Raw genomic sequence first — 14,292 nt, 5'->3', positions numbered from 1 at the left:
TCCAGTAACCCAGTTATAATAATCAGCTGTTACTTCCATTTGGTCGACTGATAGAACAAACACCAAACAAAAAGACAAGAATGTTTTTTGCAGTTAGTCACAATGTTTATTTGCACGCTTCAAGTAACAGCTATAACCATTGCTGTGTATTACCACTCAGCTAGGAGTGTGTTCTTGCTCTTACGAATCGACACTTACAGAAATAAAAATACAACATTGACAACAGCTGATACATAAAAGCTTACACACACAAAAATACAAGTATTTGGGATTGTTATATAACCATAAATCTAATCAGAAATACCAGAAATTACAGTGAGTTCTGCTTAGTTTTTTTGTTACGTTTCTTGTTGGTTTCCACCTCCATGAACAAATTATGCCACTGCTAAGGTTTCATTCTGACCTATGTAAAAGTGCTTTTCCAAGTGAGACAATCAGTACACTTGTTGACTTACAATACAAAACCATGCCACATTATTGGTTGTCTTTATTGAGTGTGCTTTATTGACATGCACAATTTTACTCTGATTATAATAAGCTGACAGCGTGTAAGGCGATGTAAATGCCTTAAACTACGTTCTATATTCAGGGCAAGTTTGTATACAGTTTATGCAAAACCTGATTGAAACACCAAGACTTGTGCACATTTCATTTGTAAAACCAATCTTGACCAAACTGTTGCATTCAATGCGACAATTCAAAATTGTTCGTAAAACCATTCTTACGCAAATCGTCGTATTCAGCTCGGCATTTTAGATAAGACTGGTTTTAAGAATTAATTACGCAATACACAGGCAGAATTAATTTCGGTGTAAATCATTCGTAAATGTGTACAGAAATTGGTTCTGCTCATGTTTCATTAATGTAGCTCAATCGCGCAAGTCTTTTTACGGTTTAACGTCAAGACCCGAAACCTGATGCGAAAACCTGATAATTTCCAATTTCCTAGCATTAACGGTTTTAAATAATGAGCTGATTTTTTAAAGTTAGCAGCATTTTGTTGTGCATGCAAACTAGTGATAGACCGATATATCGGCCGATATTTGGCCATTTTGCAATTATCGCCATTGGCTGATAACCGTGTGCGCTTAGTCTATTAACAAAAAGTGTAAACTTTCCCTTGTGCCTGTTCCAAAATCTGCTTTTAAATTTTTCAATGGATAGTCAACACTTTCTGTTTTCAAGGTTTTTTCTTTTCAAGTTTATGCAAATTTGAGTAATTGAGTTTGTTTCACTTTAGAAATTTAGTGTACATCTAATTTGCTCGTGTTAAATTGTATAAGGTGTATCGGCATTTACTGTATATCGGCCATCATGCTATCTAGATATCAGTATCGACATCGGCAATTGAAAAACGCATATCGGTCGATCACTAATTTAAACACACTCAATGAAACTGCTATTTTGTAAAGCTTTGGTTTTACTTGGTGTTCTTTCCAAAAAGATCAATTGCGTATACGCTAAATACTGGACGCAAGTGGTACGGAATGCTAGCTGAGCTCATAACAGAAACAAATAATCAAATGGAGACTCAAATTGCACATCGTCTTGCTCAGAAGTGCTTCTTTCTTGAATATACATTAGGCTAACACACAGATACAGACTTTTACAAACACTATGATCTTCGTACAGACAACAGGAATAAACAAATTCTCCTCTGCAGCTGAAGTCGCTTAAATAAGGAGTGTTACAATCTAAAGGTCTGAGACTGGCTTGGAGATATCTAATGAAGGTTACAGATAGTATGTTTTTTAAGGTCTGGAGATAGAGGGGGGAGTAAATGAGGACTGAAATCTGTGACACTGGCTACATTTTGGAGAGAACTGAAGTTCATAAAGTCAGCTCCTTCTGAACGCCCCACAAGGTCTCGGCGCTCTTCACCAGCTGTTTCTCCTCGTCTGGTTTAAGGGTCATGTGCACAACATCTGTCAGGCCGCTGTTACCCAGGATGCAAGGCACGCTGAGGAAGACCTCTTCATTCACACCGTGCATTCCCTGTGAACGCAACAAGGGTCAGAAAAACCATTGCTCTGTTTCAAAACATAGTGAGGCATCATATCTATACAAAATTATGTTACCTTAAATAAGATACCTCATTTTTGCATCCTTAGTCAAGTAACAAATGTAATTTATGTAAAAAATCAGAATATTGCAAAATATATATGCAAATAAAACAGCGTTTCCAACCCATGTGTTGAAGAGAGCAAAATCACATTGATATTGGACTGCTGGTTAGTCCAGTTATAAGTGAATTTTTCCGTCTTGCAGATTTTTTAATGCGCATACAGGAGTTTATTTGGTAAATGTGTTTCCATCGTAGTTTATTCGTATGTCTTCTAATCAATTAAAACATTTATCCACCTCAAGCAAGCATATATGTTTTGTATTTGCATTTTGGAGATTTTACTCGCATCTTGGCGTTTCTGTCCAGCATTTTTATGCGATATCCCAAAATTTGCATACAAATATGTGAATGGAAACCCAGCTATTGCAGGTATCCTTCACAGATAAGGCAATACCAGAATGCATGTGACAAGCTCAGCAAAAATTTCCATCCAAAGATGGCAGACAATGTCAACGTCAATTATTTTGCTGTAATCGTTTGCTTGGAAGGTCGGAATTTCCAATTTTCTCCTAGGTGCCCTTACGAAACTTGCCGCAAATTCACCACTGATAATTTTCACATGCAAATGAGCTTTGCGACAACTTGCAGTAAATTGCCTATTGTTCCCAAAGGTTTGCCGGAAGTTCACCATTACCGGCGAAGAGTTGCAAACATTTACGGCAAATTAAAAGCTCATTTGCATGTGAAAATAATGAGCGGCAAATTTACGGCTAGTTTAGATTTTTTGTAAGGGTAGCATTTGAAGTCACACTTCCAACACCACATAAATCTAAGTATATTCTGAACTGAAAAGTATTAGTACAAAATGGCGTATTTTTAATTATACCACCAAATATTTCTGTGCTACAAATTGTACTTATTTGATTATCAATTTGTTAGCTTAGCGACACGCTAACATCAGACTCCAATAAAATCATCTGACAGTCTATTTAAGCGAGAGGCGGCAGTTACATTTACGCATTTGGCAGAGGCTTTAATCCAAAGCGACTTTCAGTGTAATTCATTCTGTAAGTATCTGTGTTCCCTGGAATTGAACCAATGAACTTAGCATTGCTAGCCTCATGCTCTAGTTCTGTAGCATATAAGTGACTGTTAACAGAAGAGCGTTTACATTTAGTTAAATATGAGGCTTCATTTTGTAAATAAATGTTACATTACATTTATATATTTGTACTCTGTGACAGGTCAAACAGCCTCACCTTCACCAGCGTAGACACTGGATGACACTTGCGCAGGTTCTTCAACATGCTTTCACACAGGTCAGCTACAGACATACCAATAGCCCAGGAGGTGTAGCCCTTCAGCCTAATGACCTCATAAGCACTGCCAACACAAACCAGATTTATGTTAAACACAGATAAACATCACGCAAGCCCAGTCTAAACACACTTACATAAGCATTTAACATACAGGCTTGCTAATGGAGGCACTGAGTACACATTTATCATATACAAATAATGAGAGCTCACTATCAAATCTTGGCAACTTTCCCTAAATCCTTTCGATATTAATTTTAGCTGATTATGGCTTGGTAATCATACTAGTCTCATTCTAAAGATAAATCAAAAATTCCAACTCTAGTACACCATAATATTTAAACTTATCCAATAATGCCATGTTTAGTTTAGTAAAACATAATTCACCTGTCAACCACCATCTTGTGGACACTCTTCCAGTCCTCTTTATCTTTTTCTGTACCTATGTCGGGGTTCAGTCCCTGGAGAGACACACCAGCCACGTTCACACCGCTCCACACAGGAACTACATGAGACAACAAGAGGAGAAAACATTCATTTCAAACATTCATTTTCCCCATAGGGATTTCAAAACAGTTCTTTAATAAAGTTTTTTATGCCTTGAATCAAATCAAGAAGCTCTGAGATAAATCACAACATAAACTGAGTTAAAGCAAAAAAGTATATGCAAAAAAGACTCAAGTTACAAGACTGTGTACTTCTTTTAAGGCAATGAACTACTCTTCCCATGAAGCATTGCATATTATGTAACTGAATCAAAACGATGGTACAATATTAAACAAAACTTTAAGTTTATTTTAAGTTTACTGCTAACTATTTAGAAATATGCAAATATTTTGATTGTTTGAGAGTGCAGAGAGATGCTTCCACCAACTCAGTTATCAGTATCGGCAAAATCCAATATCGGTGGACCTATCTAACATGATTTTTTTATTAAAGTTGAAATAACACTTTATTAACACAATCCATGTATTTATTTAAAAAATTTTGGCTGATTAATCAGTTACTGGCTTGTTTCCACCACTTCAGTTATCGGTATCGGCAAAATCCAATATCGGTTGCCCTCTACTATCTAACATGATTTTTTAAAGTTGAAATTACAACATATATCTATTTTTAAAATTCTGGCTGATTAATCAGTTATTGGCTTGTTTCCTCCTCCTCAGTTATCGGTATCGGCAAAATCCAATATCAGTTGCCCTCTACTATCTAACGTGATTTTTTAAATTTGAAATTACAACATATATCGTTTTTTAAAATGTTGGCTGATTAATCAGTTATTGGCTTGTTTCCTCCACCTCAGTTATCCGTATCGGCAAAATCAGTTGCCCTCTACTATCTAACGTGATTTTTTAAATTTGAAATTACAACATATATCTATTTTTAAAATGTTGGCTGATTAATCAGTTATTGGCTTGTTTCCTCCACCTCAGTTATCCGTATCGGCAAAATCCAATATCAGTTGCCCTCTACTATCTAACGTGATTTTTTAAATTTGAAATTACAACATATATCTATTTTTAAAATGTTGGCTGATTAATCAGTTATTGGCTTGTTTCCTCCACCTCAGTTATCGGTATCGGCAAAATCAGTTGCCCTCTACTATCTAACGTGATTTTTTAAATTTGAAATTACAACATATATCTATTTTTAAAATGTTGGCTGATTAATTAGTTATCGGCTTGTTTCCACCATCTCAGTTATCTGTATCAGCAAAATCCAATATCGGTTGCCCTCTACTATCTAACATGATTTTTTAAAATTAAAGTTGAAATGACACTTTATTAACACATTAAACATATCTATTTTAAAAATTTTGGATGATTAATCAGTTATCGGTATCGGCAAAATCCAATATCGGTTGACATCAACTATCTAAAATTCTGTTTTAAATTTAAGTTGAAATAACTCTTTATTAACACATTCAGTATGTAGATTTTAAAAATATTGGCTTATTTATCGGTTATTGTTTTTTTTTCCACCACCTCAGATATCGGTATCAGCAGAATCAAATATCGGTTGACCTCTAATATCTAACATGATTTTTTAAAGTTGAAATTACAACATATATCTATTTTAAAAATGTTGGCTGATTAATTAGTTATCGGCTTGTTTCCACCATCTCAGTTATCTGTATCAGCAAAATCCAATATCGGTTGCCCTCTACTATCTAACATGATTTTTTAAAATAAAAGTTGAAATAACACTTTATCAACACATTCAATATATCTATTTTCAAAATGTTGGTTGATTAATCAGTTATCAGTTCATTTCCATCACCTTAGTTTTCTATATCAGCCAAATCTAATATCGGTTGACCTCAACTATCTAAAATAATTTTTTTAAATTTAATTATAATTCATACTGACTTAAGGGTTTTACAAAAGCATTTACAATCAATTAGCACCCTCTGATTTGGTGTGAATCAGTTCCTCTATGGAAATAATTAATGGGATTTTTACTTTCAGAACCATACTGTTGCGCACTATTGAGATGGTGCTCCACATCAAGTTCTAAAGTCTCACCGCTGGAGTCTCCATGCTCTCCAATAACCCATCCATGACAGCTAGAAGGGTGGATGCCCAACTTCTCTCCCATCAGGTGACGGAACCGGGCCGAATCCAGATTTGTGCCGCTGCCGATCACGCGGTTCCTGGGCAATCCGCTCAGTTTCCAGGCCACATAGGTTAAGATGTCAACTAAAGAGATCATGGCATTAGTTAACCATCTCAAGATGTAAAATAAAACCAATGAGGACATAAGGACGTCCAAGGTATCATTGACAGTCTAACCTGGGTTTGACACAACCAGGAGGATGCAGTTGGGGCTGTACTTGATAATGTTGGGGATGATGAACTTGAAGATGTTGACGTTCCTCTGCACGAGGTTCAAACGGCTTTCACCCTCCTGCTGGCGGGCTCCAGCAGTCACAACGACCACTTTGGAGTTTGCGGTCACACTGTAGTCTGAAAATCATGAAATTAGAACAAACATTCAGTCACTGTTCTTTGGAATGATTTCACTTTTTCAATTTTAATCTGTTCTTCACAAACATCTCGATTAAGGCGTATACACACCAAGTGTGAATATTCACCACAAATAATACAAAATAGACCTATTTATATCGGGGACGAAAACTCAAGGAAAGGACTACCTTTTTGTGTAAAAACTCACCAGTCAATATGATACAAGCTTTATCAGTTTTGTCAGATTTTCATTTTGCCTGCAATTTGTTTCATTTTTTTTTTTTTTTTTTCGTTCTTATAGTATTGTATTTGGCTTCAAAATTATTTTTTATGCTAATAAACTTTATGAAGTTGACCTAGGGAAATCATTGTCCCTCTACCAAAACTGAGAAAGTTATTTTATGGTTGGTAATAGGGGTGTGTGATTTAAGCAAAATTTTACTGTATATTGCAATGCTATATGGCTATTTTTTGGTCGATAATGATATATCAAGACATGCAAGTTTTTTTGGAAAAGTAATTCAAAACTGGCTGAAAAAGTATTGAGGGTTCCTTTCTTATTTAAAATAATGTCCAAAGTAATGGTTAACCTTTCACATTCGAATGGGCATTATTTGCCATGCAGCATTTTGCATAACCGCGATATAGGCGATCCTTGAAAATTTGTACCCATTGACACATTTCTACTGGTAATATCGTTTTAACCGGTATATTACCCACACTTAGTTGGTAATTGATGAAATTTGGTGGCAGTTTTCAAAATATGGTTTAAAACTAATCACAATGAAGGCATTTTCCCACTGAAATCACTGAATGCTGCTCCCACTTTCAACATTTTACTTCTAATGTTAATAACATGCAGTGTAAAAATTTGAATCTAGGTCACCAGAATGTTATCTTACACCAAATCAGCACAAATCAAACAGTCTGTTCCTTACGCAACACCAATTACAACCATACATTTCTATGCCTTTTCAAAAAAAATATTTTTATAGCCTCATAATCTTACCTTTATCAGCCACTATCTTGTGCGTCTTGAGAAAGAGGCTTCCATGCTGCAGGTCCATCACCTCTCCCTTCAGTTTATCTTCCATCACGTCCACTAGGGCGAGCTCATCGGTCAGATCCTAAACAAAACACATGAACATAACATGATCAGCTCATAATAACAAATACTTTTTCACAACTTGACATCAAGTTTAGTGTCAAATTTTATTCTTAGGTGTCTATACTTATTTGTTTCATAAAATAACTACACTTACACTATATTTTCTAATATTTAATAGTTAGATTAATAGTTTAATAGTTATGTAATAGTATATTTCACACCAGTGGATCGGTGTATAGAAGTGTGCAGCAATTATGCAAGTTTCATTAGTCTCCAGATATGAGGATTGTGTTTAAATTCTTGGCAGTGGTTCAGTGGCTTCCTGCTCATTAAGAAATTGCTCTCCGTTCAAAGGTCACAAACATTATCAAAGCCAGTGTTAAGCCATAAGCGTTTTACCCCCCTTGAGAATTGGGAAGAAATTGCACAACACAGTACTTACAGAGATATCGGCTTTTATTGAATAGTTTTTTGTTCAACAGCAGTTGAAGAAAACAAATGAAGTGGAATAACATGGGATTTAATTTTCTGCCGATATCTTTGTATTTATCCAGTGTCTGTTCAAGCGGACCAGACTGTCTTTTAGATATGTTCATGGTTGCGTGACTTTGTTTTTATCATGCCAGACTTGATGTGAACAAGGCAAAAATCCAACCATTTGCTCAGATTTTAATTACAATCATCTTTCACATGTTCAAATGGAAAACCTACTTGCATGGCCTTATATTACTGGTTAAAGATGAAGTTTTATGTAAACATTAAAGGACTATTCTGGGTTCAATACAAGTTAAGCTCAATATACAGTTGATTACCACAAAAATAATAATAATGATTCATGCCTCATTTATAAAAAAGAAGAGTTGCAGACACCAGTGGAGATGAATGGGGCCAGAGCATAAATGCTAAAATACACATTGTTTCAAACGTAAACATTATACATGTTAACATGATTTTAATGTGATAAAATCCCTTACAAACCTTATCTGTGTAAATTTATTTCCAATATTGGGATTTCAGGGTTTTGTTGCCATGACAAGGAAGTTGTAATATTGCATATAATTACACAGAAAAGGTTAGCAAGCGATTTTAGCACGCTAAAAACATGTTAACAAGTATAATGTTTATGTCTCGCATCTATGCTTTTGAAACAGTGTGTTGCGTTTTTGCGTTTATGGATCGGCTCCATTCACTTCCATTGTTAGTGCCTCACTGTAACTAGAAGCAGACTGAAATATCGGTTTTACCGATTAATCGGTGCCGATAGTTGCTTTTTGGAACAATCGGTTATCGGCAAAAATCTGTACTGATAGTTGCCGCTCGTTATTTTCACGTGCAAATGAGCTTTTGATTCGCCACAAATGTTTACCAGAAGTTTGCAACTCTTTGCCGGTAGTGGTGAACCTGAAGCAAACCTTTGACAACAATGGACAATTTGCCGCAAATTTGCCGCAAAGCTCATTTGCATGTGAAAATTATCAGTGGCGAATTTGCGGCAAGTTTGCGGCAAATTTACCATGAACTCTCGATTTTCGTAAGGGTGTATACTGTACATACAAAACTTCATCTGGTGATTATATAGGCTAAAAAAAGCTTAATTTGGTAAATTACTTACATATAGAGCATTGTAACCGAGCCAAGTCCCCGTTGATTTCGGGCTTGTTTATAGTTAAAAGTCCAGCGTTATGCACCAAATCTGAATTTTTCTGGTTATTATTGGGACTTTGGTTGCACACTTTTGGGATTTTATTCATTTTAGATTCTTGGTTTGTGACTGTCATAATAAGGAAAGACGAAGAAATGTTTCATCATCTATATAACGATTTTTTATTTATTTTTTTACTATCGGCCGATTAATCGGTTATCGGGCCTTTTCCACCACCTTGGTTATTGATATCAGTAAAATCCACTATCGTTCGACCTCTAAATGTAACAGCCATTTAGATTTTTTTTTTTTAAAAGGAGGGACGAGTTGAATTTTTTATTTTTTTTTTGGGGGGGGAAATCAGCATTATGCCACAAATGCGGTTAAATGAGCTTAACTCGTCAAATGAAATGAGAAAGAGAACAGAATCAGGAAATGTTGCAAACTGACTCAAACTCACGCCTGCATGAGCACCATGGCTTTACATTTCAAACTGTCCTTTTTCACTACAAAATGTCATTTAGATTATTTTAATGTTTCCATTTTACTCAAATGATTTAAACATAAATGCTTAAATGAAGTTGAATAATACAGCATAGTGCTCCTTTTTTATCAATGTATATGTATATACCACATATACACACACACACACACACACGTATGGACAAATCTATCTATATATCTATATCTATATATATCTATATATATCTATATATATATATCTCCAGTGCAGTGACCTCACTAACCTTGAGCAGGATGCTGATGGCAGCAGCCATTCCAACCATTCCCACACCCACCACTGTCACCTTGTTGGTGGGGCCTGCAGGCTCCTCCTTACTCACATGAGCAATCAGCTTCTCCTTAGTAGAGGCCATCTTCTACTGCAAAGGGAGAGAATGTAAATGGTCAGTCTATATTTTAAATGCAAATCATTAATTCACATCTATCAATGCATACTATAACACAGAAGATACCTTATACACAGGGAAATGTGAATATGAATTGCCCATAATAAGACCATATACATGACTCTTATCAACTGGACTGGACACGCCGTTGAGTCTACTAAGGGATGCAGTTATTTTATCTTCTTGTCAAGTGCAGTCACTGGAAAGGTTAAGGGTATAAGAGTAAAGGATGCAGCTATTTACATCCCCCCACGTCCAGCCTCTGCAGTGTTGTGTGCACAGAGGCACGTACATGACTGCAAGGTATCTGGAGAATTAATGCAATGTAATACCTCCATGAATAAACAAACCACCTTAAGAGCCCCTTAATCACATTTAATACATCTCCTTTAGACAGGCACTGAAAATACAAGTACTTTGGGGACTGTCCCCAATTTTACAAAATGTACAACTATTACAAAAAATACTACAATGATTTATAAATACTTTACAATTATAATATACAATGATTTATTTTTGCATTACGGTAATAATAAGAATGAGAGTTTTTGCTTTACGTTAATTATAGTTGTGAAGAAAATGTGTCGAACTGCCATTAAAATAATGTCACAATGCAAGAACATATTAATGGTGCTAACACATAATTTCATATTATTGATTTTTAAAAAGGAGCCCCTAACCTAACCAGAACAGTGAGCGGAAGTGACGCCCCTTTTGATTAAACCCGCCCCCTTCTGGAGTAACACCGCCCTCTTTAGGAGATTCTTCCCCCATTTGGAGATCTCCGGCCTGCAGCTATACCTACTTGGAAATGTCAGCAGCACATTACCAGCAGTTTCCACTGACTGACTGAAAACTGTAGTAAAAAATGACTTTGAGGGAGTCATTTCGAAATCATATATAGGGAAATAGGCTACGTGCTGAATGAAATACTGATTCATCTAGTGCAAATTATGCAATTTGGGACTTTTAAGTACTGATGCATCTGTATGCCCCTCAACGTACCCGTAAAACTTCAAGAACCACAATCCCTTGCTTTAAAGGAAGCAAGAAGTGCATCAAAGAAAGCTGCATCTGTCCATGAAGAGGATTTCTCGAAGCACGTAGGCTCGTATGACTCACAAATCCGAATCGATCATAGACCACCATTTAATAAAACGGATTCATATGCTCTAATAAAAACATTAAAAAGCCTATATAGGAATGTAAATAGGCAATGCATAAAAGAAAAGTCTATTTGATCATTACTTGATCATAAACGTTATTTTGAAACAAGCAGCAACAGGTCATATTTAAGTTAACAAGACGTTGGAAATGATGGTTCATTTGTAAATTGCTGAATTCATGTACAACCTCCGATTACATAACATCAAGACAGCTAGTCTGCAAAAGCTTATTCTATTTTCATCAGTGCATCTATGCTCAACAGCAGTCAGCATCACCTCTCTATACATGGAAATATGTGACTATATACATATCCTACTGACAGTTAGACGACAAATATAGATTTAATATGAGAGAAAGAAAAACAAACGCCCCTCAAATGCGACACAGTACTGCATATACACTGCGCTTTAAGATATATATTTCTTTTCTTAATATTTTTGTTTTTATATTTAATATTATTTAATTGCCATCTCACCTGTTTTGTTGTAATATTACAGTAAAATTCAGAAAGTGTATGCTCGGCTGGATCGTCCCCGCTTTGACGTTTTCCGTACTGTGCTGCTGCTCTGTGAAGAAGGGGCTGGGCTTATAAAGCGCGATTTGCATATGAATCATAGGGGCGTGGCTTCATGTCTCGTGGCGTAAGTCACGTCCATCTTCAGAAGTATCATTGAAGCGGATGTGCTTTGCACGTGCGACGGTTACGCTAAATTAGTGTCTCTTAACCTGCATTCCTGCTAACGTCACACAGATTAAAAGCTGTCCACAAAACATATTTATATATGACTGATATGGAAATCATAACTGCTGTAACATTGTTTCTGTCTATCGACCACCTATGTATAAAAACACAGAGTACATTCTGTAGCCTACTTTAAAGGGATAGTTCACCCCACAATGAAAATTCTCTCATCATTTACTCACCCTCATGCTATCCCAGATGTGTACGACTTTCTTCTGCAGATCTCAGACAAAGATTTTTTGAAGAATATCTCAGCTCTGTAGGTCCATACAATACAAGTGAATGGTGACTAAAACTTTAAAGCTCCAAAAAGCACATAATGGCAGCATAAAGGTAATCCATAAGACTCCAGTGGTTTAATCCATGTCTTATGAAGCGATCCAATTGGTTTTGGGTGAAAACAGACCAAAATTTAACTCCTTTTAAATCTTGACATCAGCAGTCTCTTTGGTAATCATGATTTCAAGCTCGATTACACTTCCTAGTGCCATCTAGGGCTGGCAGGCAGAGCTCCAAAAAGGGACGGGAGCTCCAAACTGCCAGCAAAGATATAGAGAGCCCATAACCTAACCCTTTCCCTAACCCGAACAGTGAGTGGATGTGACGTCCTCTTTTCGAGATGGTGCAACCCCTTTTTGGGCTAACCCTGTCACCTTCAGAATTAACCCCACCCTCATTTGGAGATCTCCGGCCTGCAGCTATACCTACTTGGTCTGCTCATGCGTCAAGCACTAGGAAGTGTAATCAAGCTTGAAATCATGATCATGCCTAGAGAATGCAATGGCAAGATGTACAGTGAAAAAGGAGTTATATTTTGGTCTGTTCTCACCCCCAAACCGATTAGATCGCTTCAGAAGACATATATTAAACCTCTGGAGTCTTATGGATGACTTTTATGCTGACTTTATGGGCTTTTTGGAGCTTCAAAAGTTTGGTCACCATTCACTTGCATTGTATGGACATACAGAGCTGAAATATTCTTCTAAAAATCTTAATTTGTGTTCTGCAGCAGAAAGAAAGTCATACACATCTGAAATGGCATGAGGGTGAACTATCCCTTTAAGAATAATCAGCATCACTGTCAGAAGAATGCAGTGTGAACATGCAGTGTCATGGTTAGATGGCATGTTGGTTTTATCATCATAAACTGTGCCCATAACGCATAGGCAAAACAGGATGAAGTTTTTAATTATTGTTGCAGTAACGTACAACATCAAAGTTGAAGAAATATGAGCGATCCAAAATATTGTTGATCTTAAATTTCTTACATGATTACAAATGAATCAGTATTAATCAGTTGTAGTCCAAAATGTAATTGACTACAAAAAACAAAAAACCTTGTAAAACCAGGTAGCATTAGGCTTAGATTACATATTAAGTACTTAGAAAGAGCCATCATTTATATTTTATGTAACTTTTGAATGCATTGCAATGAACATTGCTCCATCTTGTGGTGAGGAAATTTTATTTAATGACATGACATGAGTATTTGAGTCATAACATGGTCATGAACATTTTTTTTTTCCAACATCGAGATTTTAGGTTACATTTTAAATAGGCCTACAGTATATTTATATGGGACAGTAAATATAAAATATTATATTTTTGGGGCTGCAACTAGTCACCATTTCTTTCATACAGTCACGCAGTGTGACAAATGCTTTAAATGGAATATAGCATGTCACACTACACTGCTTGACATTTAAAGGTGCACTCAGTACATTTTGTCTTTGTATCATCTTGGACTTAAACTGACACCTAGCAGCTTGGATGCAGCATAATTTTAAATCAATAGTTTTCAGTTTCAGATGACATTGTAGAAATGTAGTATTCACAGTCAGACATGATTACTTTAATCAATGAGTGAAAGTGTCCAATAACAGGACGGTTACTGAGATTAAGTGAGTAGTATTCAGCTGGTCCTGTGATTCTAACATGGCTGCCCCCATGTGTGGACCCTCTCCATGTAGAATAAAACAGCTTTTATAAGGTTACTGATATGACTGGATATGACATTTTAATGTGAGTGCTCATGATTTCCTACATATATTGCAAAATTATAATTCATGTCTTTAGCAGTTAAACTTTTTTAATGAGGAAAAAAATACTGAGTGCACCTTTAACGACAATAATCAAGATATCAAAATACACATGAACTATTTTAGGATGTTATTCATCTGTTAAAGTCATGGAAAGGTCTTGAAAATTCATGGGTCAAAATCTGTGGGAACCTTGAAGGGCTAATCACAATAAACTTCATATTGTTGCATCTGCTACTGAGCATGCCCACTGTAGAAGCATTGTGGGTGAAGGCAATACCCACAATCCCTTGCGCTTGAATTTATTTAAGTGTGTTTGGTCAAAGCGTGCTGACTTAT

General features: G+C 36.0%; 1 protein-coding gene across 2 annotated transcripts; it reads right to left on the bottom strand.

Moving 5' to 3' along the window:
• Positions 1-83: 83 nt before the first annotated feature.
• LOC127435789 (L-lactate dehydrogenase A chain) lies at positions 84-11,751 on the bottom strand. Of its 2 annotated transcripts, none has more exons than XM_051689492.1 (8): positions 11,648-11,751; positions 9,844-9,978; positions 7,357-7,474; positions 6,174-6,347; positions 5,907-6,080; positions 3,769-3,886; positions 3,325-3,448; positions 84-1,995 (listed from the first exon to the last, which is right to left on the bottom strand). In XM_051689492.1, the coding sequence occupies exons 2-8, from the start codon at positions 9,970-9,972 to the stop codon at positions 1,831-1,833; spliced, it is 1,002 nt and encodes a 333-aa protein (XP_051545452.1). In that variant the 5' UTR covers positions 9,973-9,978; positions 11,648-11,751; the 3' UTR covers positions 84-1,830. The 2 variants fall into 2 exon arrangements, with proteins under 2 accessions (XP_051545452.1, XP_051545453.1); XM_051689493.1 differs by having other exon boundaries at positions 9,844-9,975; positions 11,648-11,743.
• Between the last annotated feature and the right edge of the window lie 2,541 nt (positions 11,752-14,292).

The sequence above is a fragment of the Myxocyprinus asiaticus genome, chromosome 46 (assembly GCF_019703515.2).
Source record: "Myxocyprinus asiaticus isolate MX2 ecotype Aquarium Trade chromosome 46, UBuf_Myxa_2, whole genome shotgun sequence".
Lineage (NCBI taxonomy): Eukaryota > Metazoa > Chordata > Actinopteri > Cypriniformes > Catostomidae > Myxocyprinus > Myxocyprinus asiaticus.
This window is presented reverse-complemented; position numbering and strand designations above follow the sequence as displayed.